Source organism: Leptonotus elevatus, chromosome 8 (genome assembly GCF_054856555.1).
Source record: "Leptonotus elevatus isolate MCC_2025b chromosome 8, RoL_Lele_1.0, whole genome shotgun sequence".
NCBI lineage: Eukaryota > Metazoa > Chordata > Actinopteri > Syngnathiformes > Syngnathidae > Leptonotus > Leptonotus elevatus.
This window is the reverse complement of record NC_141246.1, coordinates 22,940,175-22,966,917: the sequence shown is the minus strand read 5'-3', so window position 1 is coordinate 22,966,917 and position 26,743 is coordinate 22,940,175. Positions and strand designations below refer to the sequence as shown.

The 26,743-nt window shown below is 41.6% G+C and overlaps 2 protein-coding genes across 17 annotated transcripts in view; both read right to left on the bottom strand.

Moving 5' to 3' along the window:
• The window catches only part of rims1b (regulating synaptic membrane exocytosis 1b), an 89,459-nt gene extending 84,013 nt beyond the window's left edge, over positions 1-5,446 (bottom strand). For all 15 annotated transcript variants that reach the window (XM_086081841.1, XM_086081844.1, XM_086081842.1 and 12 more), the window contains exon 1: positions 4,884-5,446. In XM_086081841.1, the coding sequence (XP_085937967.1) occupies positions 4,884-5,050 (167 nt within the window). In that variant the 5' untranslated portion in view covers positions 5,051-5,446. The remainder of the gene's footprint in view (positions 1-4,883) is intronic.
• Positions 5,447-21,471: 16,025 nt separating this feature from the next.
• LOC147170251 (keratin, type I cytoskeletal 42-like) lies at positions 21,472-26,743 on the bottom strand. 2 transcript variants are annotated; one of them, XM_086082331.1, is made up of 8 exons: positions 26,275-26,743; positions 26,062-26,144; positions 25,216-25,372; positions 23,931-24,095; positions 23,703-23,828; positions 23,390-23,610; positions 23,254-23,282; positions 21,472-21,868 (listed from the first exon to the last, which is right to left on the bottom strand). In XM_086082331.1, the coding sequence occupies exons 1-8, from the start codon at positions 26,653-26,655 to the stop codon at positions 21,768-21,770; spliced, it is 1,263 nt and encodes a 420-aa protein (XP_085938457.1). In that variant the 5' UTR covers positions 26,656-26,743; the 3' UTR covers positions 21,472-21,767. The 2 variants fall into 2 exon arrangements, with proteins under 2 accessions (XP_085938457.1, XP_085938458.1); XM_086082332.1 differs by lacking the exons at positions 21,472-21,868; positions 23,254-23,282 and having other exon boundaries at positions 23,386-23,610.

Genomic DNA, 26,743 nt, shown 5'->3' with positions numbered 1-26,743 from the left:
TGGTTGCTCTCTGAGGGATGTTTATAACTGTGAAACCCTAAAAATGCATTTGTAACTCTGCAAAATACTTTCTTCCTCCTTTGCGTAACAAAAAAATAAACAATTGAGAAGCGCTGCCTTAAGTGATTGTATGATAGTTAAGAAAATTCCTGAATATAACTGGCATAATTTATTTGATTAATGTACGTAGCCATGCTGAATTTCTTAAGAAAATGGTCATTTAAAGGCCCTAAATAGAATACATTAAAATAAAAGTTTTTTTTTTTTAAATGGATGGACTGCATTTAAAAAAAAGAAGAAAACCTTTGACATAGTCCAAAATATGAACCCATAATGTAATTTGAAAAAATATAGAAAATTTGAATATAGCCTTGGTTGCCATAGTAACAGGGACTCATAGATTATGGGCCGGCTGAACTTTGTTATGCACCTAGCTATAAAGCTACTAAGAGCAACTATTAAGTTTGATGCGACACAGTTAAAGTGGAAGTCAACCTTAAACATTTCTTGACAATAACATATTATACATATGTGACATCACCTCACTAGTCTAAACGTGACATTCTGATTTACATTACATTTGTGGAATAAGAGTTATGAAGCAAAATCCAGCCATTTTTTCTGGGGGCGGCCATTTTGCTACATGCTGTTGACTGAAGATGACATCACAGTTGCTCAAGGCTCATGCAATGACCAATCACAGCTCACCTGTTTTCTGAAGCTGAGCTGTGATTAGTTGTTACCTGAGACCTGAACAACATTGATGTCATCTTCAGTTGGGGGGGGGGGGGGTAACTTCTCCTTTAAGGCTACTTGAAGCTAGATTTACCTTTTTTTTATATAACAGAGCTCTTTTTTTTCTTAATCTTGACAAAAACATATTGGGAAATAATTGGTCCCAAAAAATGTATTAGCATTGAGGAAAGTATCATCAAAAGCCGTTGCCTTGAGATATCAATTATATAAAAATTAGTTGCAAAAGCTGCCACGGATTTCCTGTTTTCATGGATTAAGCTCTACAAAAGATGATGCGGCTATTATCCAAGCAAATCCACATCAACACTTGAGTTTAAATACGTCGCTTAGCTAATGGTTCATGCTCGTGCATTGGTCAAATATACAAGACTACACAATTGCTGACATTTTAATAACATTCCCAAGGAAAGCAAACTACATCGGAACAACATTCTTTTTTTTCTTCCTTTCGCGATGACATCAAGTAGTAAGCAGTTGGGAAGGCCACTTCATTAGGGGCACGGAGGACAAGGTAGACATGACCATGTATGTTATTTTCTGTATTTAAAAGAGGGTTTTGTGCTTTGTTAATGGACGTAGAATGTGCACATTCAATTGTACACCAGCGCACGGGGACGAGCGGCAAGTTGCAAGCCAATCAGCTTGCGAAATCACTCGTTTCAATGTTCAACTCTGAGCTGAGAACTCTGTGATACATGGGACATTTTTGATATAATGGTTGCAATAGGTTTCAAGGAATATACTGAAACTGAATACACTGACAGTACTGCCTGTCAACTTTGACATCATTGTACGGATGTCCAAAGCTACAATCGATCTGTTGTCTGCTATTCAGAGTATACCATCTTCAATTAAAATACAGTATAATTGATTGAATGAGGGTGGCTGGTTAGAACATCTGCCTCACAGTTCAGAGGTTGTGGATAATTGAATGACAAGTGTTGTTTTGAAAGCCAAACTAAAATTCCACCAGCATCACGGAACGGACTGTGGTAGAAATATGAAATTATAATGTATACTAGTATAACATTGTATTATTTATCCAATTAAAATAATATGATATATTGCAATATAAAATTGCTGTTATAATTAAAAGAATAAATGTATTTAACAAGAAATGGATTGCTTAACAAAAGTTCTTATTTCTGCAACAATCTGTCTGCATTAGCCAGAGTTGGAAAACTTGTTTCTGCCACTTTGAAGTAAAGCTCAGTGTTAAGCTTAGAAGAATGAACTGGTGCTGTTTGTTACATGTAGAATTTAAATTGATGATTTGAGAGGGAGATTATTTACAATGTCAGACTGAAATCTGAAATCTGAGCAATGGTTACATACAGTATATATTTTACTACACACCATGAATCACCATTCACTAAAAGAATATATTGTCTTTTTTTTTTAATCGGTTCTCACAATGTGCTAGATTTTTTTTTTATGATTTCCTTCTCGAGAGGCCAAAGAGTAATCAGTTCCATGTACCGTATCGCCTCAAAAGTAACAACACTCAATACCTCTGCCATAACTTTTTCAAACTTTTAGTTTTTGTCACATTTTTCCACACTTAAAGTCGTGAACTTATGACTTATGGCCTCATGAAAGTAGTGAACGGCATTAGTGCGCCGTGATACATCATCAGATGTGCCATGGAAAATTATCGAATTCCACTTAATTGTTCCAACAATTACTTCTATAGTGTACTAAAAATTCAAAATATTTGTTTATCTATCAATACCTGTAATGTACTGTGTAAGGCATAACAATTAAATACTCTTCTCCAAGTTAGCACAAGGTACAATTAACGTGTGGATCCACGTGTTGCCATTCATTGAATACAAAAATAAGTGTATGTTCAACTAAGCAGGCCCAAATTTCACACTGTGTGCCATTTTTGTTTGGTGCCGTTAAATTACACAAATGTGAAAATTTGTGCCTTGGTTCAGTAATGGGAAATTTTGGTTTAAAGCATAAAGAAGAATGATCAAGTGGTATTTTCCCACACTGCAGCTTTAGGGTCAGGATTACCCCCTCAAACACTTTGTAATGGCACAGGAAAGCGCTACAACTCATCTCTGTTATGACTGCTCAGTATAATATGCTAAAATTGACAATATATAGCGATTTTTTTTAAAGAATGCACCGTACACTTCCAGGTCAACTGTGTGTTAATGTGAAAAGATAACACCCAGGCACAAACATTTTTCCTTATGCTGTGCATTTGTGACAGGACACATTGTATGTCACTTAACTTTAAAGATGCACTTCATAACAATTTGTTCAAAAATATCTTTACATTAGCCTTCTTATTTGACCATTTAGGACTGAAACATTTTCAGTTAGTAGATTAACACTTAAGCTGTTCATACTGGAAACTCCTGCAAGCCTCTGACCTATAGCTTTCAGACTGGATTCAGGTTCGAATTTCCAGCCCTCTGTCTCCAGATGTGACAACTTGTGCATTGTGTACGTGAAGAAAGGAAAGTGACGTTTCTTTTTTCAGCCACAGGGGTTAATAGCGATTCAAAATTCAATTTTCTGTGTTCATTAGCTTTAAGTTAAGACTGGTTATTGACTTTTTAATTTATTTTTATTTTGTTAGGATATGTTCTTATACTGGTGATTCTTCATTAGAGGTTGCACTGTTGCACAAGACAGCTCAGAGTAAACCTCTATAAAGTTTCTTCAATAACAAACAGGAAATATGCAGTCTTTTCACTCTTAGCTAAAACTCGACTTGAGTAGCATCTAGCAACAACAGAGCAAATAGCAAATACTTATTTTGGGATAAATCATAATTCTTTTGTATGGCTGATCTAACCAATGATTTCCCAGATGACAAAGCCATTATTGACTGAACCTGAGCTTTGCTTCATGGAACATTAAATATCATAACTTCCTCTCAAGGGGTTTAAAGCAGCTTTCTGCCCTTAAGGCTGCAGCCAGGAAATGAAACAGCCATTACAAATTGAAGCAACCCAGAGTGCTGGGATGCTGTATGCCTGCAATGGCATCACTCTTGATTAGGTCCTTCATGTGTTATGCCTGTACAGACGGAAGCTAGTGTTAGCGAGTTCTAATCAAATCTAATACAAAGTAGCGGGGAAGTAAAGCCACTAGCTTGATGAAAAATCAGTTTAACATCAAACACTTGAACAGATAGTCCACGTCATGGTGATTTACAGCATCTTCTGTGATCCATATAATTTCCCATCATGCTCCTTCTCTGGTGTATAGTTTATAGCCCAGTATCAATCTGAACTATCGGCCACCTGACAATCCTTCTTCAGGTGACAGGTTGATGACAAATGTCCATTTCATCAACGTCGGCAGCATTTCCAAAGCTCTCACTTAACACATCTCATCTCTAATCTGTGCCGCGTCCAGGCATTTTAGGCCTTCTAATATTCCCAACCACACCCCATCTCCTTCTCTGCACTGAGAGCAGCACAAATGGTCGTGCACACGGCCTCTCTGAGGTCTGGCAGGTTTGTAAAACGTTTTTATTTTTGTTTTTTGTAGCCCTCACTTGCCGCGAGTTACAATGACATTGTTGTTGCCATAGTTGGCAAACCGATTACTCCCACAGTTTACACCTAAAAGTCTATGTAACGTGCACCTAGACGGGAAATTATAGGAATTGTAAAGTGAAGCATGGGGTGCAGTCCCCATTGATAACAAAAATTTATAAAAAATGAGTGTGTTGGATGATGCTATGATTCATCAGCAACACCACTGCTGTCACACCCTATTCTTCTATATAACTCTATAAATGGAAAGGGTTTGACCCCATTTGAGGTAATCTCAAATGGACACTGATGTTGTGTTGTTTTAAAGTATTGATCCAGGCAGCAAAGCTATCCCACTATAGTATCTGCAAACACGTGACTGTTCGGAGCTGTTGCTACAATGGTGCCTCAACACAGATGGACCGCATATTTAGCGCATGCTGCACACATCCCACACACACACACACACATATATATATATATATATATATATATATAGATTAAATAGGCAAAGGGTGGGGGACGAAGGGGCGGAGGGTGTTACTCGCAAACATGAGCTTAGTAAACTCAGGCTGTGGACATCTTTTACATAGCATTAACTTGCAATGCATGGGATGCTCTTACTTTAACATGGCTTGTTCTTTATCCTCTTCCTCCTTTTGCCGAGCCATCACTGACATGATGATTTTCCGCTCCTCCTCCGTGAGATGGCTCAAATCCGGAAGGTCCGGCATGGATGGCGGCACGGTGGGTGGGCGAGGGCCGCTTTGTGGCCCCACCGAGGCGGACATCTTTTCCACCAGCACTCCACCACCGCCGCCGCCGCCGCCACCTCCTCTTCCTCGTCGTGTCGTTTCAGCTGACAGGATCCAACGGACGTTTTCTCAGCCACACCTCAAGAAACGCTGCGCGGATATGGCGGCAGCGGCCCCATATAGTGCAAGCCGCTCATCTTTGCAGGCACCTTCGGTTGTGCTTTTTGTTGGTGGCCCTCGAGGGTTTATTTTCTATGCTCGTCGTTGCCCCAGCCCCACCTGCAGCACCTCCACTCCCCGGGTTCACCAAGATCCCATTTCCGCAGTTAAAGCCAATGGTAGTGTCGAGCTGAGGAGACGCTTGGTGTCGTTTGGTTTGCCTCCGCCGTTTTTTCTCATCTGGAGCCTCGGATGATTGTGGTATAGGCGGAGTCCTCTCTCTCTCTCTCTCTCTCTCTCTCTCTCTCTCTCTCTCTCTCTCTCTCTCTCTCTCTCTCTGTCTCTCTCTCTCTCTCTCTCTCTCTCTCTCTCTCTCTCTCTCTCTCTCTCCTTTTTTTTTTTGCGGGGGCGTGCTTACTCATATGAGACTAGGGTCCCATCACCACTATCGCCATCGGTGCAGTCTTTTGACATGCGACTTGCTACTTAACACCCACGCAGGCACCGTCACACCCTCACAAGCGCGTTTTCTAACCCCGTCTGAAGACATTTCAGCCCTTCAGCACCAAGGACAGCATATTCTCAATGTCCACTCTTGTTCGCTTTTTTAATCAGTTGGATATCTAAGAGTTGCGACCCAACTGTCAAAGTTAAGTAAGAGACCCCAACTGATTTTTTAAAGTAGCCTGATTCCTGTAAGTCTTCACACAGAGTGCCAGTCGACCCAGATCGAATCGTTTTCGGGACGAGTTTAGGCTTTGCATGGAGGGCAAATAAACCGAGGAGCTTTCGTCTACTGATGTCGCTATGCTACCCAGTGAGTTGACGTCACCGAGGAGGTGACTGTGCCGCGATGACGTCAATTTCCCGTGGTGCATTATTTTGTCATCATATAGGTCGTGACAAAGGAACATGCAGTCATTCCAACGGAGCAGAATTTTGCTGCAAACCAGCAGATTGAAATTCTGAATGTAGCCCATATCTGTAATCTCGTCACAAAAATAGAAATGTAGTGTTATATCTGCACTGACAATTACTGGATGATAAATCACATATATTCTTTGAGTTAAACGCCATATTTTATTTACAAAACTGCATAATTGATTTAATTATATTCAATGCTAGTATATGGGTATTTTTTTATTTAATAAAATAATTTGATTTAGAGGCTGATGACACCAACAAGTGTTAAATTAAGATAAAAGAAAAGAATATGACTGAAATGTTCGTGCCCCACATATTTTTTTTAACACAGAAGGCAGTACCTCGTAGTACAAGTTAACTTGCCACACGATGGCACTATAACATATCTATCCGTTCTCATTTCTCACAAGACTTGAGGAGACGCTGTTCTGTTGGTTTGTCCTGTGCTCTATATTTTTCGTGGCAACTTCAAAGCCAGAGGCTAAAACTTAAAACAAAACAAAAAAATCGCTTGTTTTCTAGATATCACCATGAGTTTTTATTTTTTTATTTTTTTTAAAGCCAAATATGTGTTTTAACTAATTTGATGTCAGTTTTAACATTAATTTGAAAGTCATATACTCAAAAATAATCAGCCAATAGGTTGAATGCATTAATAATTCACGTGCTTATATTTAATTTAGGATTTAAAGGCCGATAGCAAATTGCTTTTCTGTTTTGTTTTGCTGTTGTTTTGTTGTTGTTGTTTTTTTTTTTGGGGGGGGGGGCAAAAATATTTAATCTCTTTACAGTATTCAACTAAAAATGAACACAGCAAACTCTGCCATCAGAGAACTACAGACTTTACTGTATGATGTTTATCCAAAGTAGTAAATCAAATGTCTCAATTTCAATTGAGTCTCAAACCTTCATTGACGATTTTTTAAATCTGTAATTACTTTTGGTTTACTTTAGAATAAAGAATACAGTGGCATCTAGTGGGAATTTGGAAACACTGCAGTTCAGTAGGAATAACAGGCAATAAATTGAACCCAAACTGTTGGATATATATTTATTAAAATCTATTAAATAAAAATGTGAATTGAGAAAATATCTTGCAATAATTCATATGATGTCCTCCAACTTCTGTAAATGTCTTCTTCTCTGTTCTTTAAAATTAAACATGTTTTTTTCCCCCATATAAACTTGAACTAGAGCAGTGGTGGGCAAACTCGGTCCTCAAGGGCCAGCGTCCTGCAGGTTTTGGAGGTTTCCCTGCTGCAACGCAGCTGATTCAAATCAACAGGATCGTTACCAAGCTTGTGCAGAGCTTGCTGATGAGCTGATCATATATCAACTGTGTTGGAGAAGGGAAACATCCAGAACCTGCAGGACTTCGGACCTCGAGGACCGAGTGTGCCCACCCCTGAACTGGAGTGTATTTCAAATGAGGGAATAAGCCAAAGCAAAAAAGCAAGATGTTGCTTGCTTCCGATTTCATTCAGACAAAACTTGGGGCCTTTGTCAAAATGCATTCTTTTGTTGACTGAAATTAAATCAATTTGATGCAAATTCAGTCAAGTATAATTTATTAGCTAATGTGATGATAGTTTACGGAAGGCTACAGTTAGGGCCACAACTATTTGGACAAAGACAGATTGTATTACTTGATCTGCATACGTGGCCAAAATTGAAATTCAAAACAAAACATCCAAAACTTGTAATTTAACTTTAGACTTTACCATATTCTAAATGCCATAGGAGTGTATCCATTTTAATAGCTTCGAAGTATTATTGCAATTGTCATAATTGTAAATATTTTTGCTTTTTTTTTATTGAAAATAATTTATAGTCAATGTCTGGCTGAAGTTTAGACCTCATGTACATCACCAAATTCTGCCTTTTCTCTCTGACATGATTCCTGCTCTTTGTCAGCCCTTTTGCAGCTAAATCTGCCTGTATAGCCTACAGTAACAATCAGGGGCAGAGCTACGTGGTGGCATGTAATGAAGGGGGGTGGGGGGGCAGTGGAATGGGGCAGTTACCCTTCCATCCACCTGAGGGTCAGGAGGGGGTCACCCAGCGAGACGTAAGAAAAAATACAAGATTTAAAATTGCCATGACGAGATTTAGGACCCTATTCTCGTACCAGCACAACTATAGCGCAAAATGCAGTCACTGTGTACTGTGCATGGGAGTTTTTTTGTATTTTTCTTGACTAGTTGAGATAGAATAGGGCATTTTGCTTCGTTGTGGCATGGAATGCATCAGACTCCCGGCCAATCGGAGCAGCTCCCTTCATTCCCATAAAAATTAGGTCAGTCGAGGCACTTGACATTGCGGAAGCAGAAATTGACTTTCTTGAGTTTGGAAAAGAGCTGAAGTGGTAAATGTCTATGCTCAGTTTCGGATTTGGGTTTTTCCTAGTCAGAACCAACAATGCAGAAGAGCGTAAGACTACTATGAGAGCAACCTGGGCTCTGATAACGCTTGAGACGTGCCACACACTGAACGACTCCATACCACGCCGCATTGCTGCAGTAATTCAAGCAAAAGAAGCCTCAAGTAAGTATTTCATGTTCATACTTTTCAGCTGTCCTACATTTCTAGAAATATATTTTTTTATTATTGATTTTTACAAATTTTCTGAGTTAATGAATTCGAGATTTTCATTAGTTGTCAACTTTAGTAGAATAATCATCAGAATTAAAAGAAATAAACATTTGAAAAATATCAGTCTGTGAGTAATGAATGAATATAATATACAAGTTGAATGGAATTAAAATAAATCAACTTGCTTGCACAAACAAACACAATTGAGTCCATTTAGAATGTCCTGAAGGAAAAAAATATTGTTTTAGTGCTTACAACAGAGCTGTAGGCAACTGTTAAAGATATCAGCAATAACCTCTAAAGGGCAGGAGTGAACATCAGAAACATTAACAAAAATACAGATGTTACACTGGAAGATGCAAACCACAGAAAGACCAAAGAAGACAAAGACCAAAAAGTACAGAGAAATAAGACTTTAATTTAAAAATGATATATATATGAAAAAGTCACGGTTTGCGTAAAGAAATGTAGGTCATATCGAGGCTCAGGCATGATTGCCTGGCAAAATTAGCTCTGAAGACTCCAAAGACTCACACAATGTATACAGAAAGACATGTAAGGAATGTTTTTTTTGATTTATTCATGCATTGGATAAGAGCATTGACACTCGTTGTTTTATGCTGTCACAGGCAGCATGTTTGTACCAGCCATGTTATTGTTGAGCGGAGAATATCGGTTGATGTTGGCTGTGAGGAGCTTTGGCCCCTAGCGTGAAGCTGAATGCATCCCGCCGGAGATGTGGAGAGGATGATGCTAAGAAGTAAAGTGAAGTAAAGGAAACGACTAAATGGGACAGGAAAATGTAACCATTTTTTTTGTATGCGTCATACTAAATAATGGACGGACTGTCGGCCGTTAGAAAGGTACAATTGCCTGTTTACTTTCAAACTCAGTTTGTAGCAAAAGTGAGTGATGTCATGCATGCAATGATCATCACATCTATGGCACCCTCATAGTAGTCAACGTAGACTTCAGTCTTGCTCCTTTTGCCTCTAATAACAGCTTCAAAGCTCTTCAAAGCACAATATGAATGAAGTTGAAGTGAGTTCATGAAAATTAAACCACAATAATTTATGGTGCACTGTAAAGCAAACATCACTATACCGGTACTTCCTGCATCTGTACATTATTAACTTTTTTGCTCTTTTCTTTTTGTACTGAGTAACAATAAGAAAATGATGCTTCATGAACCACTGCTTATGGTTTTACAGATGGAGTGGAAATTTAATCAACTTCCATTGCACTAGTCTTTATCTTTAAACCAAGAGCACCATCTAGAGGAGTAAAAAAATTATATATGGCAAGTGTTTTATGAAGCTTCATTTTCCCATCAGTAGTACTGACCATATTTTTTTCTTTTTTTGTGTGTATGTTAGATGTGCATCCATCCATTTGTATAATATGAACGGTATAAGTGGGTTGGGATGGCAGTTTCTCAAGGCATTTCTTAGTCTAAGAGGCATGGTATGCACTGGATTGAGAAACACCTAATCCAGTGGATCTTAACCTTGTTGGGGGTAATGAACCCCACCAGCTTTATATATACATTCAACCGAACCCTTCTTAAATGAAAAAAAAAAAAAAAGTTTTTTAATTCAAGACATTGACAAGAGACATATACAAGTGACTCCGCATTGTACATGTTTGTGCAACCACGTTCTTTCTTAATTTTTTTTGGTTGACATGGTATGAAGGGATTAAAATATTAGGAAATAAATTACACAACGTACCATTACTACAACTACTGAGCGTGTGATCACCTGCATCCAATGATGGCCCAGCGAGGCATGTCATCACGAATCATTCGAGTCAGGTGTTGTTCTTGTCGTCCTCCAATAAACCCCTGAGACTGACTCACCGAACCCCTGCGGTTGGATCGAACCAGTGTAGTGGTCCCTGGAGAAATGGGTATACTAGGAATTTTACTTTTTTTTTTTTTTTACTTTTAGAAAAACGCTGTTTTAGAAACGGTGACATGTAAGAAAATGCTGTATTTGTAATTACACACAATAATAAAATTATCTACTATAAAATGAAACTACATTATGTAAGTTAGTTAGTGTTACAATACTTTAAGTTACTGTACACTATACAGTATACAAGAACTTGGCTAAAGTTATTTAGACCTAAAAGGGGGAAAAAAAGACAAAAGAAAAAGAAGCTTATAGACATTGACATAATCTCTGGTCTGGGCATTTATTACTGTTTCAGTCATCTTAAATTAGTGTAAATAACCATAATTATATTTCCTTACCGGAACATTGATTGTATTTTGTTTTGGAATTTGCATTGTAGATGGGCACTTCCGGTTTTGGGCTACACTTTTATTTTGAAGAGTCATTTCCGCTTTGGTGCCTTTTGTACTTGAGGTAGCTTAAAGGTGTCATATTATTCAACTTTTTAACATACTAAAATAGTTCTCAAATGTGTAAAAGTCTGTGACATGCATTCGTAAAAATTGACTTTGGATCTAATATTTTTGCTGTCCCAAATCAGCCAAAAAACGCTCTGTTCAAAACAGCCTGTTTTAGGCGTGTGTCACTTTTATGTAAATAGTTGCACCAGGCCACGCCTACGCCATACCCTTCTCTCTCTCTCGAAGAGGCAGTGATTTCGGTCATGGTAACCACGTGCTAATGTTGTGAATGGAAACGACTGGCCATGGGAGCAGAAGAAAAGAAAAATGCAGACATGTCTTTTACACATTTGAGAAGAATTTTAATATGTGGAAAAGTGGCATAACGTTTTATTATCAGAAAAAGTAGCATAACATTACTACAAAGACTATGTTAAAGCGTTAGTTTGTGATTGTTTAGGCAATGGTTATTTTGCTGTAACAGGCAAATCTCACGCGAACGTTATTTGCCGTGAATGTCTCATAATTAACACAAATATGCACATTTAGGCCACTGCGCGGTCGCAACGTGCAAGCCGTCTTGTCCAGACCACTTAGCGGCCAGTTAGCATCACAAAGTCATGTCAACTAGGTGGCGAGTTGCCAGTCACAGCAAATTAACCACCGCGGATTGTATCTTGACAAAACAATATAAAACCGCTTCATATTATCCAACCCCTGTCTGCTTTATCATATCTGACCTCTTGTAACCAAACAAACTCCACACGACAAATGTAGCTCCTTCTACTAAAAATACACCAGTAATATGGTAGAAGGTGCACATCTCTTATTAGAAAGTAGTCTGATGACTCTAATTGCAGCCGCTAGCACCGTTAGCACGCTCACACTGAAGACGCAACAGGCACTGTGCAATACAATGTCAGCGTAATTACGTCTTCTTTTTGTGCCCTTAATTGGGGATCAAACGGGATTTCTGTATAAAGTTGTTTTGTTGACTTTGGTCGAAATTGTTTACGCCAGTGTAAGCGTTAAAAGGAAGGTCGCGGGATGATGACGTGGGAGCGGGGCGACGGGGGAAGGATAATAGTTTTTGGAGGGAAATGTGTGAATAAACAGGGCATTCAGCAGTCGCTCCCCAAAGACAGTACAAGTTCTTGTGTATTTTTCCTCATGGAGAGTGTCCAAAACGCAACATAGCGACATGCTACATTGGTGGCAGCGGTGGGACCGTGTGTGTTTCTTGCAATAAATTTTTTTGTGGAACCTTTTCTCTCCGGAAATCTACCGAACTTTCTACTCGGTTAGCCGGTTAGCCGGTTAGCGGTACTGCTTTGGAGCGGCATGTTAGGAGTACTGAAACGCGGAAGTGTCGACGTAGACATGGAGGAAGATTTTTTACGCGAGTGCTACCCCGTGGACTGGTGGCGGGACTGGGGTGAGAGTTGAGCTCCAGGCGCCGTTTCGCGGGGACAGTGAGAAGCTTGAGGCTGCCGTCCGCGCGCGGGAGTTACGGCGCTACGTTGGTGAGTCGCCTCCCTACGAGGCTGGACGGCGCGGCTTTTCTGCTGTGAGACAGTTTGGCGCCAGAGGTCCAGTGTGACTATGAGCGAGTTAAGGAGAAGTTGAAAGAGGCTTTTGGACAGAAGCAGTTCCTCCTATTGTATCAATGCACGGCCCCGCCAGTCAAATGAGAGTCTGGATGTGTATGCAGCTGACGTTTCCAGACTCCTGGCCGAAGCTATTCTGGATTATGACCGGGCTGCCAGGAATGGCAAAACTTTCAGGCGTTTTCTTGCTGGTCTTGACCCTGCCCTTCAGGCTAAGTGCCACGAGCAAGGGGCCACGGATGTGGATAAGGCCTTGATCATCGCGGGATGTTGTGAACGCGCAAGACAAGCTCTGAGAGTGGGCACAGCTCCGTCGCCCTACTCCATCCCACAACCTACAGTCATGGCGTCCCTTGATTCATTTGTTCAGAGTGTTATGGACTGCAATGTGAATGCAACAGAAAAGCTTGTCCATGCCTTGGAGCGACTTTCTTCGAGGATGGACAACCTGCAGATGGAGGTGAGAGATTTAAGAGCCCGTGCCCGAGAGGATGAGTGCGGTGGCTGTCACTCCTCTTTTCCTGGGGTTCGTCAGCTGAGTCCGGGGGAGCATAGTGGACGACAACATGCTTGTCACTGCAAGTGTGGCGGAGTTCGGCTGCAGGTCCATCTCCCAGGACTTCCAGATGAGCAACAATGCAGGAGGCCGGTCTCCGCAGCGTGGACGCCAGGAAGAATTCAGCGACAGGGAGTGGTCTCCCCACAAGCGGGAGACCCGCGAGTCCACTGCTACGACCTTTTCACCACCCCAACAGCGCAGCGAGAACCCGAGGTGGCAGCCCTACACTGAACACAGGCAGGTGAGACGTGGAGTGAGGTTTTTGTCTCTCTCCCGGCGTTCTCCTTCAAACGTCCAGTAGCTGGCATTGAGACCCAGATGCCAGTGTTGCCGTCACCGGGTCACAACGACGACTCAGCAGCGCCACCATTACCCCTGTTGGTTGAATCCTGTTTGGTGGGTGAGTCGGAGCCTACTGCCTACATTAGGGGGACCGTCGAAAGTGTTGATGTGAATGTGTTAATAGATTCCGGTTCTAATGTTTCACTTATCTCGGAGGAGTTCAAAATGTCCATCCCAACTTTGTGTAAACGTGTTTTGAATTCACAGTAAATTTTTGCACGTGCAGTGAATGGACAACTGATGGACACCTTAGGTACTGTGACACTTCCTATAATGCTGAGGGGCAAATCCTATTAACAAATTGTGCATGTTGTGCGGGGGGCTACACAAGCCATTTTGCTGGGTTTTGATTTCAAGCGATAGACTAATGCCGTGTCGCATGGATGTGTCGCAAGTTACTCATTATCGGGGACGTCAACATTCCTCTCCTCCAGGAAACAGACTTTATTCCAACATGTTGTAATGTTTCCATGCATGTTCACATTACGGTTCCTCCTTTCAGTGAAATTATTGTTCCGGTTTAGTTCGAGCCCCCCCACATTGTTGGACCACCCCTTGGCACCTATCTAGGTTATGAAGAACCCGATGTACGTGAAAGTATGGGACTAGTAGTGGCGTGCTCAGTAGCGCCTGTGAATAATGGGTGCACTGTGGCGCGGCTACTTAATCCAACAGACCAATAGCCAATTGACCAATTACACTCTGGCTCTCATCTAGTGGTCTTCCACCATGTTAACGAATGTGACATACTTACCCCTGCAGAGTGCTTCAGTTCTGAAGTAGGAAATCCCCCCTTGCTAGATGTAGCTGATGTGCTGTTGTCAGATGATCAGAGCTGCTGCAGGTCCTGCTGGGGAAGCATCGGGGCGTGTTCAGCCAGGCTCGAGGTGGGGTGACCAACCCTAATTTGATCAAACGTCACATCAACACTGGGGGCCACCCCCTATGAACCAACGGGCATATCGTACCTCCCCAGACAATCGTAAAGAAATCAATAGACATGTGCAGCGCTTATTGGAGGAGGGTGTCATTGAGGAGAGCTGCAGCCCATGGTCATCTCCTGTAGTTCTTGTTAAAAAAAAGAACAACACATGGCGATTTTGCGTGGATTATAGGGGTCTTAATGCAGTGACTTTTAAAGACTCTCATCCATTGCCTCGGGTTGATGATTCGCTGGATGCCTTGGCTGGAGCCCTCTGGTTCAATACCCTGGATTTTTCCGATGGTTACTGGCAGATAGAGGTGGCCCAGGAGGACCGTGAAAAAACTGCCTTCACCACTGGTCAGGGCCTGTACCATATTAGGCCTATGCCCATGGGACTCACCAATGCACCAGCGACATTCCAGCGGGTTATGGAGTTGGTGTTAAAGGGGCTGCCATGGCATATCTGCATGGTCTATCTTAATGACATACTAATATTCAGTAAGATGTTCGAAGAGCACCTTGAAGAGGTTTTCTCCCGGGTGGGGGCTGCTGGACTGCAGCTGAATGCGAAGAAGTGCTACCTTGCCTGGGACCATGTTGTTTTCCTTGGTCATGTGTCTGCTGAGGGGCTGTATCCAGACCCCAAAAACACAGACAAGGTGAAGTCTTGGCCTGTGCCACGGTATGCTACTGAGGTGTGTGCCTTCCTGGGTCTTTGTTCTTACTACAGGATATTTCTGAGGGGTTGTGCCCAGCGCGCTGCCCCCCTCTGTCAGCTCACAGGGAAGGATGCACCATTCCTATGGACCTCCGAGTGCCAGGTGTCTTTTGACTTCCTTCAGGACACTCTTTGTTCTGAGCCTATCATTAGGCATCCAGATTTCTCCCACCATTTCTTTCTTCATACCGATTCTTCACAGGTGGCGGTCGAGGCAGTGACTGGGGCAAGACGCCGATGTTCGGGAGAGAGTGGTCGTCGTGTATGCTAGCCGCTCTCTCACAGCAGTCAAACGCCGGTGGTCTACATATGATAGGGAGTTGTGGGCGATAGTTTGGCAGTTTGTCATTTTAGACACTACCTGGGCCTTCGCCCCGTCACCAATTGAGCAATTGAAGGGCACAAAGGAGAAAGCACAAGTACTTGGACGCGGCCCACAGATCGCAAACCGGAACTAGAAACAAAGTTAATGGGTAAAAACCCGGAAGTCGGAAGTCCCGCCTCTTGCGTGGCATATTGTCCATAAGCAAAGTGCGCATCTCGACAGCGCGGTGCATTATGGGTAGGCCGGCTGGGAGCCTGCTACCAACTTGTTATTGAAAACTAATGGAGTCTAACGTCCAATTCACACTGACTGCGGAACGGCCGCTGTGCGTTTTTCCGTACGGCCGCCGCACGGACTGCAATTCACATCGCAAATACAGAAGGCATGTCAAGACAAGAATTAAAGGACAAAATTGAACGTAAAGAACGTCAGATATGTGAACTGAGCAAAATGCAGGCTACAGCCGAGTTACCCAGGCGGTCAGAGCGGCCTAGTGTGCTAACGGGAAAAAAATGCTAGCTTACCAAAGGGACGAGTTGATTGAAAAGGAAAAAAGGCTGTTCAGTATCTATGAACAATGGAAAGGGCTTATCAAGAAGTCCAGAGAAAGCCTTAAAGCTGACTGCTCAGAGCAAAAGTTATGCGCTATGGTTGCTGAAAAAGGAATGCATGACATGATGAAAGTGTACAGTGAAATAAGGGAGCGTACTTCGCCATCTCCTGAAGCAAGATGCAAAATTGACGCTTGTGAAGCAGTAACGAGAGACATTATGAATATAATCAATGAACGTATAGCAGCAATAGACGAATTTGACGCAGATAGAGAAAGGCAACGCCTTCATCAACTCCTGTCAAGTGAGTATGCTCATTCAATCTACGACACAGCTTCACTATCAGGCATCAGTAACCAGTCAGGCACCACAAGCATCACAGTCAAAAGGATTGAGGCAGCTGCAGAACTGGCGGCAAAGGAAGCAGAATCTAAAATGATGCAGGATGAAATTAAGCAAAAGGAGAAAATAAGAGACCCGGAGGAGTAATACAGAAGGAAATTGGAAGTTCAAAAATTGGAACTTGAGCGTTTAAAGTCAGAAAAGGAAATGCAAGCTGCTTGTGCTAAACTTGAGACTTATGTCAGAGAAATGAGCAAAGGTATGGGCAATCACCAAATGCAGAACAAAATGACTTTCAATATTGAACATCAACCAATAGCTGAAGCACCAGCACCCCCTAGTGACTTACCTCGCCCATTCATGTGACAAAACAACGTGTATGTCCCTGCATTTCCCAAAGTGTCTTATTCAGATCCTCAAGTTGCCACACAGACACCTCCTACCAACATTTCCCATTTGGCCCAGGCGATCCAAGACAGCGTAGTGATAAACAGAATGCCAGTGCCATTGCCCACAGTTTTCAGCGGCGATCCAACAACTTACATTGAATGGCAGGCCTCATTCATTTCACTCGTGGACTGCCAAGGCATTTCACCAGCTGAGAAACTTAACTTGCTAAAAAGATAAGTCACGGGCTCAGCACTAAATTGTCATGACAAGGATGCGTGGTAAAAGCTAGAACAACGTTATGGACAACCTTTTATAATTCAAAGAGCTTTTCGAGGCAAATGATCAAAATGGCCCAAGATAAGCTCAAAGGATGCAGAAGGATTACGGACATTCTCTGACTTTTTAAATGCATGTCTGCACGTAAAGGGCCTCGAGATATTAAGTGACTGTGAGGAAAATCAAAAGCTGTTGCAAAAAGTTCCAGAATGGTTGGCAGCTCGCTGGAATCGGCAGGTCACAGTTACACTCATGGATGGAAAAGATTTTCCTTCTTTCATGGACTTTGCACAGTTCGTAACAATTGAGGCACTGATTGCATGTAACCCTGTCACCTCTCTATACGCCCTTCCATCAAGCAGTGCAGCAGTGCATCCTATTAGAAAAAGAACACAAAAAAACTTTAAATCAAATGGACCCACTCAAGCCATTTTAATGCAAACTACGGTGGACAACGACAAGACAAGGGCAAGCAACACAAAATTTAAGGCACCCTGCATGTTTTGTGCCCAGACTTCTCAAGCAAGTCCCTCGAAGAAAAGCGTACATATATTAAGAACAATAAACTGTGCTATGAATGCTTAAAGGTAGGCCATAATGCCAAAGATTGTCAACATCGCCACATTTGTGGAATCTGTAAGCAAAAGCATCCTACTTGTCTGCACGATGAAAATCACAAGTCGAGAAAAAAAATCTCCAAGCCCTGTTATTGACACTCCAAGCACTCCAAGCGGCGCAACAACCACAGCAACGGCTCTCAGTGTAACTAAGGTGGGTCAATCAAATAGTACATCCATGATAGTCCCGGTACGGGTGTCCACGGTCCAGAATCTATTAAAAAGACAGCTAGTGTCTAGCTAGCTATTAGACACACAAAGTGACAGTACATTTGTCAGTGAAGAATTAAGTAACCAATTACAAGCAGACGCTCACCCTGTAAAGTTAAATGTAACTACGATGGTGGTTGTACACTCGATTGTGAAAAGTCACAGAGTATCTAGCCTATGTGTGAGAAGTTATGACTCAGACACTTGCATTGACCTTCCTCCCTCATACATGAAGGACGTAATTCCAGTCAATTATAAAAAAATATACCTACTAGGGACACAGCAAAACAATGGCCACACCTCACCGAAATCGCTAACAAAATACCTCCTCTTGAATTGTGACGTTGGACTCCTCATCGGATTTAACTGCCCTAGAGCTTTAGCTCCAAGACAAGTTCTGCTCGGAGAAGTCAATGAACCACACGCAATCTGCACAGATCTCGGGTGGAGTGTTGTGGGTGGCTCCACACTGTCACTCAATAAAACTGAAGCAAGTTTGTGTCACAAAGTTACAATAAAAGAACTGCCACGTGTAACTCCCATGGATGTGATTCATGTGCTCGAGTCAGATTTCAAGGACACTAAAGCAAGTGACAAAACAGTCTCACAAGAGGATCTCATCTTCCTGAACAGGCTCAAGGAAGGAATAAGGAAAAATAAACAAGGACACTGTGAGATGCATCTACCATTCACAAAGGCGACACTTACCTGACAACAAAAAGCTTGCTGAAATCAGACTTGAACACTTAAAACAAAGATGAGAAATACAAAAACGGCAACACAGATAACAAGCCACATGTATATAGAATGAAGGTACATCTTTTCGGCGCCAGGGTGTGCACATTACGGACTAAAGTACTTGGCCAAAGAACATTGTCACTTACACCCAGTTGGATCGGAATTTATGTGGATGACGGCGTCACAAGCACAAACACGGCTGAAAAGGCAATTCAACTTGCACAAGAGTAAATATACAACCAAGGAGGGCTTTGTCTCCATAAGTTCATCTCAAACAGTGATGCTGTTCTACAAAGTATACCGCCTTCCGAGTGTGCTGTGGACACAACCACAAAGGACCTGACATTCAAAACCCTGCCACAAAAAAGAACCTTTGCCATTCTATGGAGTATAGAAAACGATTGCTTCAGATTTGATAATGCTTTAAAAGAACAACCAGCAACACGGCGAGGCATTTTATCTACTGTTGTATCCATTTATGACCCCCTTGGCGCCATATGTACTGAATGGGAAAAATATCTTGCAGGAAATGTGCCACCAAGGTATCAGCTGGGATGACGTCCTGCCTGAAGCACTCAGACCAAGGTGGGAGAGCTGGCAATGTGACCTCGCCAACCCTGACAAGGGTGTGCAAGGACAAACAAATGGAAAGGAGATCAAATTGTTGAACAACGGCAGCCAGCTCCCACGGCATAACAAACATATCAAAGACTCATTCAAACACCCTATTGTAACTCCAAAGGAACATCATGTAACCAAACTCATTATATATCACTGTCATGATGAAGTAAAACGCCAAGGAAAATGATTCATAATCAATCAAATCCAATCCAGTGCGTACTGGATCCCTGGAATGAGCAGAACTGTTGCTTCTTTCATCCGCCGATGTGTGATGTGTCGTAGGGCCAGAGAATGAGCAACTTACCTGCTGAACGGTTGGAGCCGTCTATGCTCTTCACATACTGTGATATGGACTGTTTTGGTCCATTTGTCACTACAGAGGGAAGGAAACAACAAAAATGCACTGCCCCCTCCTAGTGCTTTCCCAAAGGAGGACCTCTATGGAGCAAAGAGATGGTGTTGTGTGCAATTTTTGGCTGGACAGTTCTGGTGCAGGTGGAGACGCGAGTATCTGCACAACATTATTGCCGGGCAACGCTGGCACTCACCGAAATAAAACCTCAAAGTAGGCGATGTTGTGTTGGATGTTGATGAACAGTTACCACGAAGTGAATGGAGACTTGCCAGAGTCTTGGAAACTGTCAACGGCAAGGACGGACTTGTAAGAAGAGTGAAAATATCCTTTGGAGATAAAAGACAACAAAGGTCAACGCACTAGTAGCCTTCTGTTGCAGAACGTACAGTCCAGTGCAAAAGCTCATTCCGATATTAGAATGTTCACAAAATAACGTCTAAAAATAGTTATTTGTTGTAAAAAAAATGTTAATTGTAGATGTTTGCATGCAATGAACACTCATAATTTTGGCAGGAGTGTAAATAACCATAATTATATGTTCTTACTAGAACATTAATGTATTTTATTTTGAAATTTGCATTGTAAACTGTCACTTCCGGTTTTGGGATAACGCTTTTATTTTGAAGAGTCACTTCCGCATTAGTGCCGTTTGTACTTGAGGTAGCTTAATAGTGTACGGACGCCGGAAAAGTTTGCTGCACAGCGTCGAAGATTGTCCTTATTTTGTAATGGTAGCCCCTCCGACGAGCCAAAAGGTATATTTTGTTTAATAATTCGTTTATTAGTATTTATGTGTTTGTACATGTACATAGTTTTGATTATTGTTTGCATGGGTTGTATTATTTTTCAGCTCTTACGGTGATTTGGACTCACGGTGGTTTGGTGATGTATGGTGACAAAAATAAAACGACAAATCATCAGTAAAGTTTCATCCTTGCCTGCTACAATTAGTCTGGCATTAGTCTTTGCAAAATGGGTTAATTATACAATTACTGAAACAATTACACAGGTTCCCTACATGATCCTAATCTAGCTAGTTTAGGGCTAAATTGCTAATGTTAGGATGACGTTACATTTCATAATGTTGGCCTAGCCGACCTGTACAGTTTAACTACAATGCAATGTTAACAAAATCATCCTCTGTACAGTCATATTGCCAGTAGTTTAAAACAATGATTAACTTGGAAACGACTTTAAAACTTACCTGTGAATTATGTTTTCATTGAATTTATAGTAGGCTATTCTCTTTGGTTATTTCATCAATCATCACTCACTGGAAAGTCGTTTATTTATTTCTGCATCTCTCACATTGACCTGTCAATCAGCTGGAGTGGAATTGACACCTTATATGTTAGAAATAAAGTCATCGGCATGACCCGCCCTACTCACTCTCTGATTGGCGCATCAGTCCTCATGCCTGTATTTAACCAATAAGGCAGCAAGTAATAGGCCAGCCAATTAGAGCCAGCGGAGGGTGGGTCATGGCTGAATGGTGCGCAATCATTGTGCATCAAGGAGAATTCAGAAGTTGGTAAACGCAAAATTGAGGATTTAGAAGTGGGTAGACGCAAAACTGACTGAAAAAGAAGTGTGTATACGCCGTATAGATATTGTAATTAAGTCTTCAATTAATCTGTTAGACATGTTTTTGGATTGCATTGGAAATCTGGAGTACCTGGAGAGGATTCACATAAGCAAGGTCACCTCGAAATCACACAGAATGGCTCAAGCCAACCATCAAGTTTTGTTCTGCTGTGAGCACCATTGCAATCCTCTTATTCTGGTCAGGCTTTATGGGCAGCATTTAGTACTCAATCAAAAATCTCTTGAACAATAAGACAATGACGTAATTTTACTGTCACACAAATCATTTATTGGCATTTGATGGAGAGGGCGTTTGACAATGGTGTAATGTGTTAAATTTCAAACCTGCTGGAAATTGCAATAATTATTTTGTTCCTGTTATTTTGTGTGCGTGTGTGTGTGTGTGTGGGGGGGGGGGGGGTGCGTGCGTGCGTGTGTGCGAATTTTGAACTTAAATGACACACTGAGTTTGTGTCACAAAAAAAGAAATCCAATAATAAGTATGACATTACTTTTAATATGTATTACTTGACAACGATCTGTTAGTTGGGATCCGGTCTTTCTAATTCTTGAGGATATCCACATCTTCTGAGCGAGACACCACTTTTCCATCAACCATCTCCTCAATTACAACTCTCCTTCTCTGAGTTATAATTGGTTGAGCTAAAGAGAGAATAGGAATAAGAATTAATATAATGTTAATATACACTACTAACAAAAAGTTAGGGATATTTGGCTTTTGGGTGAAATTTCAGGATGAGCCTAAAATGCATTCAAACCTTTACAGGTGAACTTAATGTGACCTTCTCTAAGCTTTTGAATGCACATTTCAAATTGTTAAATGTTTCGGTACTTTTTGCACAAGTTGCTGTTCTCTAACGAGGCGCTTAACGGCAAAATTCACGACAGGTGTTTGATCCTTGAATCGACCAGTAAATGTCCTGCTTCAATTAGAGCTGGTGTTTAAACAGTTGTTCTCATCATGCTGTTCACATTTTGACATGAGACCAAGACGACACCTAACAATGGATCAACAGTACCTTTCCATTGTGATGCTTAAACAGGATGTTCTCAGACGGAAGGGGCCACTGAGCTTAGAATGTCACATTGTCATCGGCAGGTTGGAACAGAGATACTAAGAGACTGGATGAGTCACCAAAATATGTAGATGTGAACGTCCTTTGACCACATCCAATGATGATGACCGCTACATTGTGAACAATGCCGTGAGAAACTGGATGATGAATGCCACTCAACTCCAGGCGCATTTTAGGTGCATTTACGCTGGATGAGGGACCAGAGGGCCTTAGTGTTCTCTGATGAAAGTCTATTCACATTGAGCAGAAATGATGGCTGTCAACGATATTGGAGACGCCAAGGAGAGCGCTATGCATCAGCCACTCTTGTCACCAGACGAGCTTTTTGTCACAGTGTGGGCAGGTGTGTCCAGTCGGTACAGAACTGTGCTACACTTTGTGAACGGTACAGTGACATGCCGATACTACCTGAATAACATAATTAATCCAGTGATTGTGCCCCTAACATGAACAACATGGGCCTAGTTTCATCTTCATGGACGACAGTGCTCCACTTCCTGGAGGTGGCATCATCAGGGAACGGCTGTTGGATACTGGTGTACCTCAAATGGAATGCCCTGCACTTTCTCCAGACAATCAGTCGACTTGTGAACAGGATGAGGCGTCGTTGTCAAGCTGCTCAAGGGCACATGACCAGTTATTGAGACGCTGACATTTTTTGCTGTCATGTACCCACCATTTTTGTTAACTTTTCTTTCAATGAATTGTTTGAAATGAGGAAATCACCAGTGCGCCCTTCTACATAAATGTCCTACTTTCATAATATATCACTGTAGCATGATTTCTTGACATTTTCCATACATTTCACCTGAAAGCCAAATATCCCTAACTTTTTGTGAGTAGCATATATATATATATATATATATATATATATATATATATATATATACATATACACTGTATACATGTCATTTAAATTGACCCAAAAAAATGGTGATGTCATCCACTTACCTTTTACTTCTTTGACAATGTGTATGGTCCTGAAAGTTAACAAGTTACAAATTAGGAAAAGAAAAACATCAAAATACTGGATTTGATTTGTGTTTGTTAGAGCTAAGATAAGAGAAGTTAAGTGTCGTTCTCTTACTTTACGTCTTCTCCATCCAACAATCTTCTGTATTCAGCGATCTCCATCTCCAGCCTGACCTTGATGTCAAGCAGCACCTTATATTCTGATGACTGCCTCTCGATGTCCAACCTCATCTGGCCGAGCTCATTCTCCAGTTGGTCGACTCTGGCCTGGAGCTGGTTCAGCAGCATCGAGTAACGAGATTCTGTTTCTGCCAACTGACTCTCCACAGCAGCTTTCTGTCAAGAGAAAAAAAGTGTATGATATTTATAAGTACTTTAAGGTCATGCCTTGATTTTCTATTAAGGCTTAATGTGTGATCTGCCATTACCAGGCTAAGTTGGGATTGGAGTTCAATCTGCAAGCCTTGCAATGTTCTCCGGAGCTCACTAATTTCAGTTTGGGAGGTCTCAAGGATTTGCGTGCTGCTTGCAACTTGCTTGTTCAACTCGTCAAACTGCAAGATGTGGATGGAATGCAAAGTTATTCAAGCTGTTGGAAAGCACTTGCTCTTCAAATAAACATGCGTTGCATTATAAGGTTCAATGTCTTATCTTGCCTTGGCCTTGTACCAGTTGTCCATATCACGGCGGTTCTTCTCAGTGATAGACTCATATTGTCGTCTGATCTCCTCAATGGTTCTGGACATGTCCTCCTGGGGTCTGGCATCAATTTCTACATTCACAGCGCAGGTATTCACTTGGTTTCGCAATGCTGCCATCTCCTACAGGAGGACGTTGGAGTAAAAGATTAGGAAAATAAAGCGTTGGTTCTACAAGTTCAGGAACAAGTCTGGTTTCAATGTAAATAGCCTTTTCAAAAGGAAATAACACCATATGTAGTTTATTTTGTATCGTATTCATTTTCACCTTTGGGTTATTAACTCGTTCACTCCCAGCCATTTTCACTGAAGCAACCCCCTTCCCTCCTGACTGTTTTACTGGATTTTGACTGATTTTGCAAGGCCCACAGAATATTGTGTTCTATTGCTCTAGAAACATGGAACCTACTAAAAGAAACATTAGAGTCTCTTCTTTCATCAGAAAAAAAGTATATTTGTATCTGTTTTAGTTTTGCAGCAATTAGCATTAGAATATAGCTATGTTTCAACAATATTCACGTTCCTGGCAAAAAGAGCTTGTTGCAACATGGCCCTGGCTGATCGTGTATACTCTGCTGCCACCTGCTGGCCATCTTTAGTAATAACTACTATTGCTTAAAGCCACCTCGTCATGTCAGAAGCTGCATGAAAGCCTTCCGTATGCGCTTGCATAAAAAAAAAATTAATAAAATGTATAATTACGTTTTTGGGAGTGAAGGACAAAGTATTAAAAAAATGCGTTTACATGTTTTTGGGTTTGAATTAGTTAGTTGGTAGAACTAGAAAGACAGTGAATATCCCCCAGGTGCTTCAAGGGTTTACTTAAAAATGTCAGTATGTTTAGCTAAGATACTTTTTGCATCATATTTGCTATTTCAGTCCATGTACAAACATGCAAATTTTAGCTTCAGGTGTTTGTAATATCATTGCATGTAAAATAAATAGATCACTACTTGGTGTCTTACAGTAGACATGCATGACAGCTTACTGTGTAAATCATTTTGCGTACAACTTGTAGACACACAAGACAGTCCTCAGGACTTGTTAGTTTAAGAAAAGTATCTCCGGGAGGCGTTAGTGCAAATAGTTGACTTGTGTTAGTAGCTGTCTCATATCTCATGTGATCTCTTTGCAGCTACATGGCTATAAATAAAAGGATCACTTTAAACTACCTGTAGAAAAAAAAATCTAAATTAAACAACCATCTCCAAATATAATTTTTGGTGTTTGAGTGACGTGTTACTTCGGCATGGTTCTTCTTCAGGTAGACCAGCTCTTCCTTCAGGCCCTCCACTTGCATCTCCAGGTCAGTGCGAGCCATTGTCAGGTCATCCACGACTTTGCGCAGTCCAGAAATGTCTGCCTCCACTGACATGCGTACAGCCAGCTCATTCTCATACCTGTTGATTATTAGACACAGACGCGCTCATGTTTGGGCACCAGCTGGATTGGTATTACTACCAACACGAGTCAAGATGAAGTGCCACTGAAACCAGTTTTACCAGTTTTCCCACCCTTAACGTCTGTGGGACAAAACAGCATCCCCATCTCCAACTGCTTCATTTAACACATCTGAACTATCTAATGAGATTTTTTTAAAGCGAGCTGTATCAACAATTTTGAATTAAAAAGGATAGTAAGGTGTAGATGAGCGTGGTGAAACAAGAACCTCCTCTCAACACTATTTGTAGTTTTACTACATTCAAATATTATTATCTTATTATTATTATTATTATTCAGGGATGCACTGGCACAAGCAAATCGGTTCTGGCATTTTGACTTAGTCCCACTGGCCCAGCCCGACTCCTGACCATGACTTCAGTTTGCTGTCAGTTTTGTAAATGGACTAATGTGTTGCTCCCTCTAAATTGTGGGGCTAATCTCTTGGGATAAAATGGAGGAAAATAATATAATAATAATAAGTACACAGTACCACATCAGCACCAAAAGATACCAGCCCACGCGGCATCTGTCCTGTATGCTAGATGGCCTGTCCAGCCATCTATTATATTATATTATATTATATTATATTATATTATATTAATAATGAAAATTTTTATATTTTATTTTATTATTAGTATCCACTCACTTGATCCTGAAGTCCTCTCCTGCCAGTCTGGCATTGTCGATCTGCAGCATCAACCTGGCATTGAGCTGAGCAGCATCACTGATCTAAAACGGCATCCACAAACAAAACAAGAACATTGTCACTAAGTAAAACATAACTATCCTATAGCCAAATCATGTTATCTTATCTTATCTTACATGGCAACGTGGGGTTTTGCCTTGCAGAGACTCTCACCTTTTTGCGCAGGTCATTGATGATTGCCTCATACTTAGAGTAATCTCTCAGTGTGGGGGTCTGCTTGTCATACCATTCTCGGATTTGACGCTCCAACAAGGTGTTGGCACTCTCCAGAGAGCGCACCTTGTCCAGGTAAGTGGCCAGACGATCGTTGAGGTTCTGCATGGTCCCTTTCTCGCTGTTGCTAAAGGCGAAGGAGCTGCCGTCCATGGCTCCCCCTCCGAGAGAAAAGCCCAGGTCCATGCCCGAACTAAGCCCGGTGCCATAGGACATCTTGACATTTCTACCGGAACTAGAGTACAGACTGGCAGCCCGCCGGGAGCCGGTCACGGGGAAAGAGGACATGGACAACGCGGACATTCCAGTGCGGGTTGACATACTGACTAACTTAGACTCGGGCTGTGCGCGCTTCCCTGAAATTTGTCAAACCCAAAGCGAGGCGAGGAGGAGACTGTCTAAAGCCGGG

Excerpts from the sequence above, each read along its gene's own strand:
- LOC147170251 (XM_086082331.1), bottom strand. The coding sequence starts at position 26,655 with ATGTCAACCCGCACTGGAATGTCCGCGTTGTCCATGTCCTCTTTCCCC. Across the intron at positions 23,611-23,702 it reads TCCAATCCCAACTTAGCCTG|AAAGCTGCTGTGGAGAGTCA; the intron begins GTAATGGCAGAT and ends TTCTCTTGACAG. Across the intron at positions 21,869-23,253 it reads CATTGTCAAAGAAGTAAAAG|CTCAACCAATTATAACTCAG; the intron begins GTAAGTGGATGA and ends TTCTCTCTTTAG.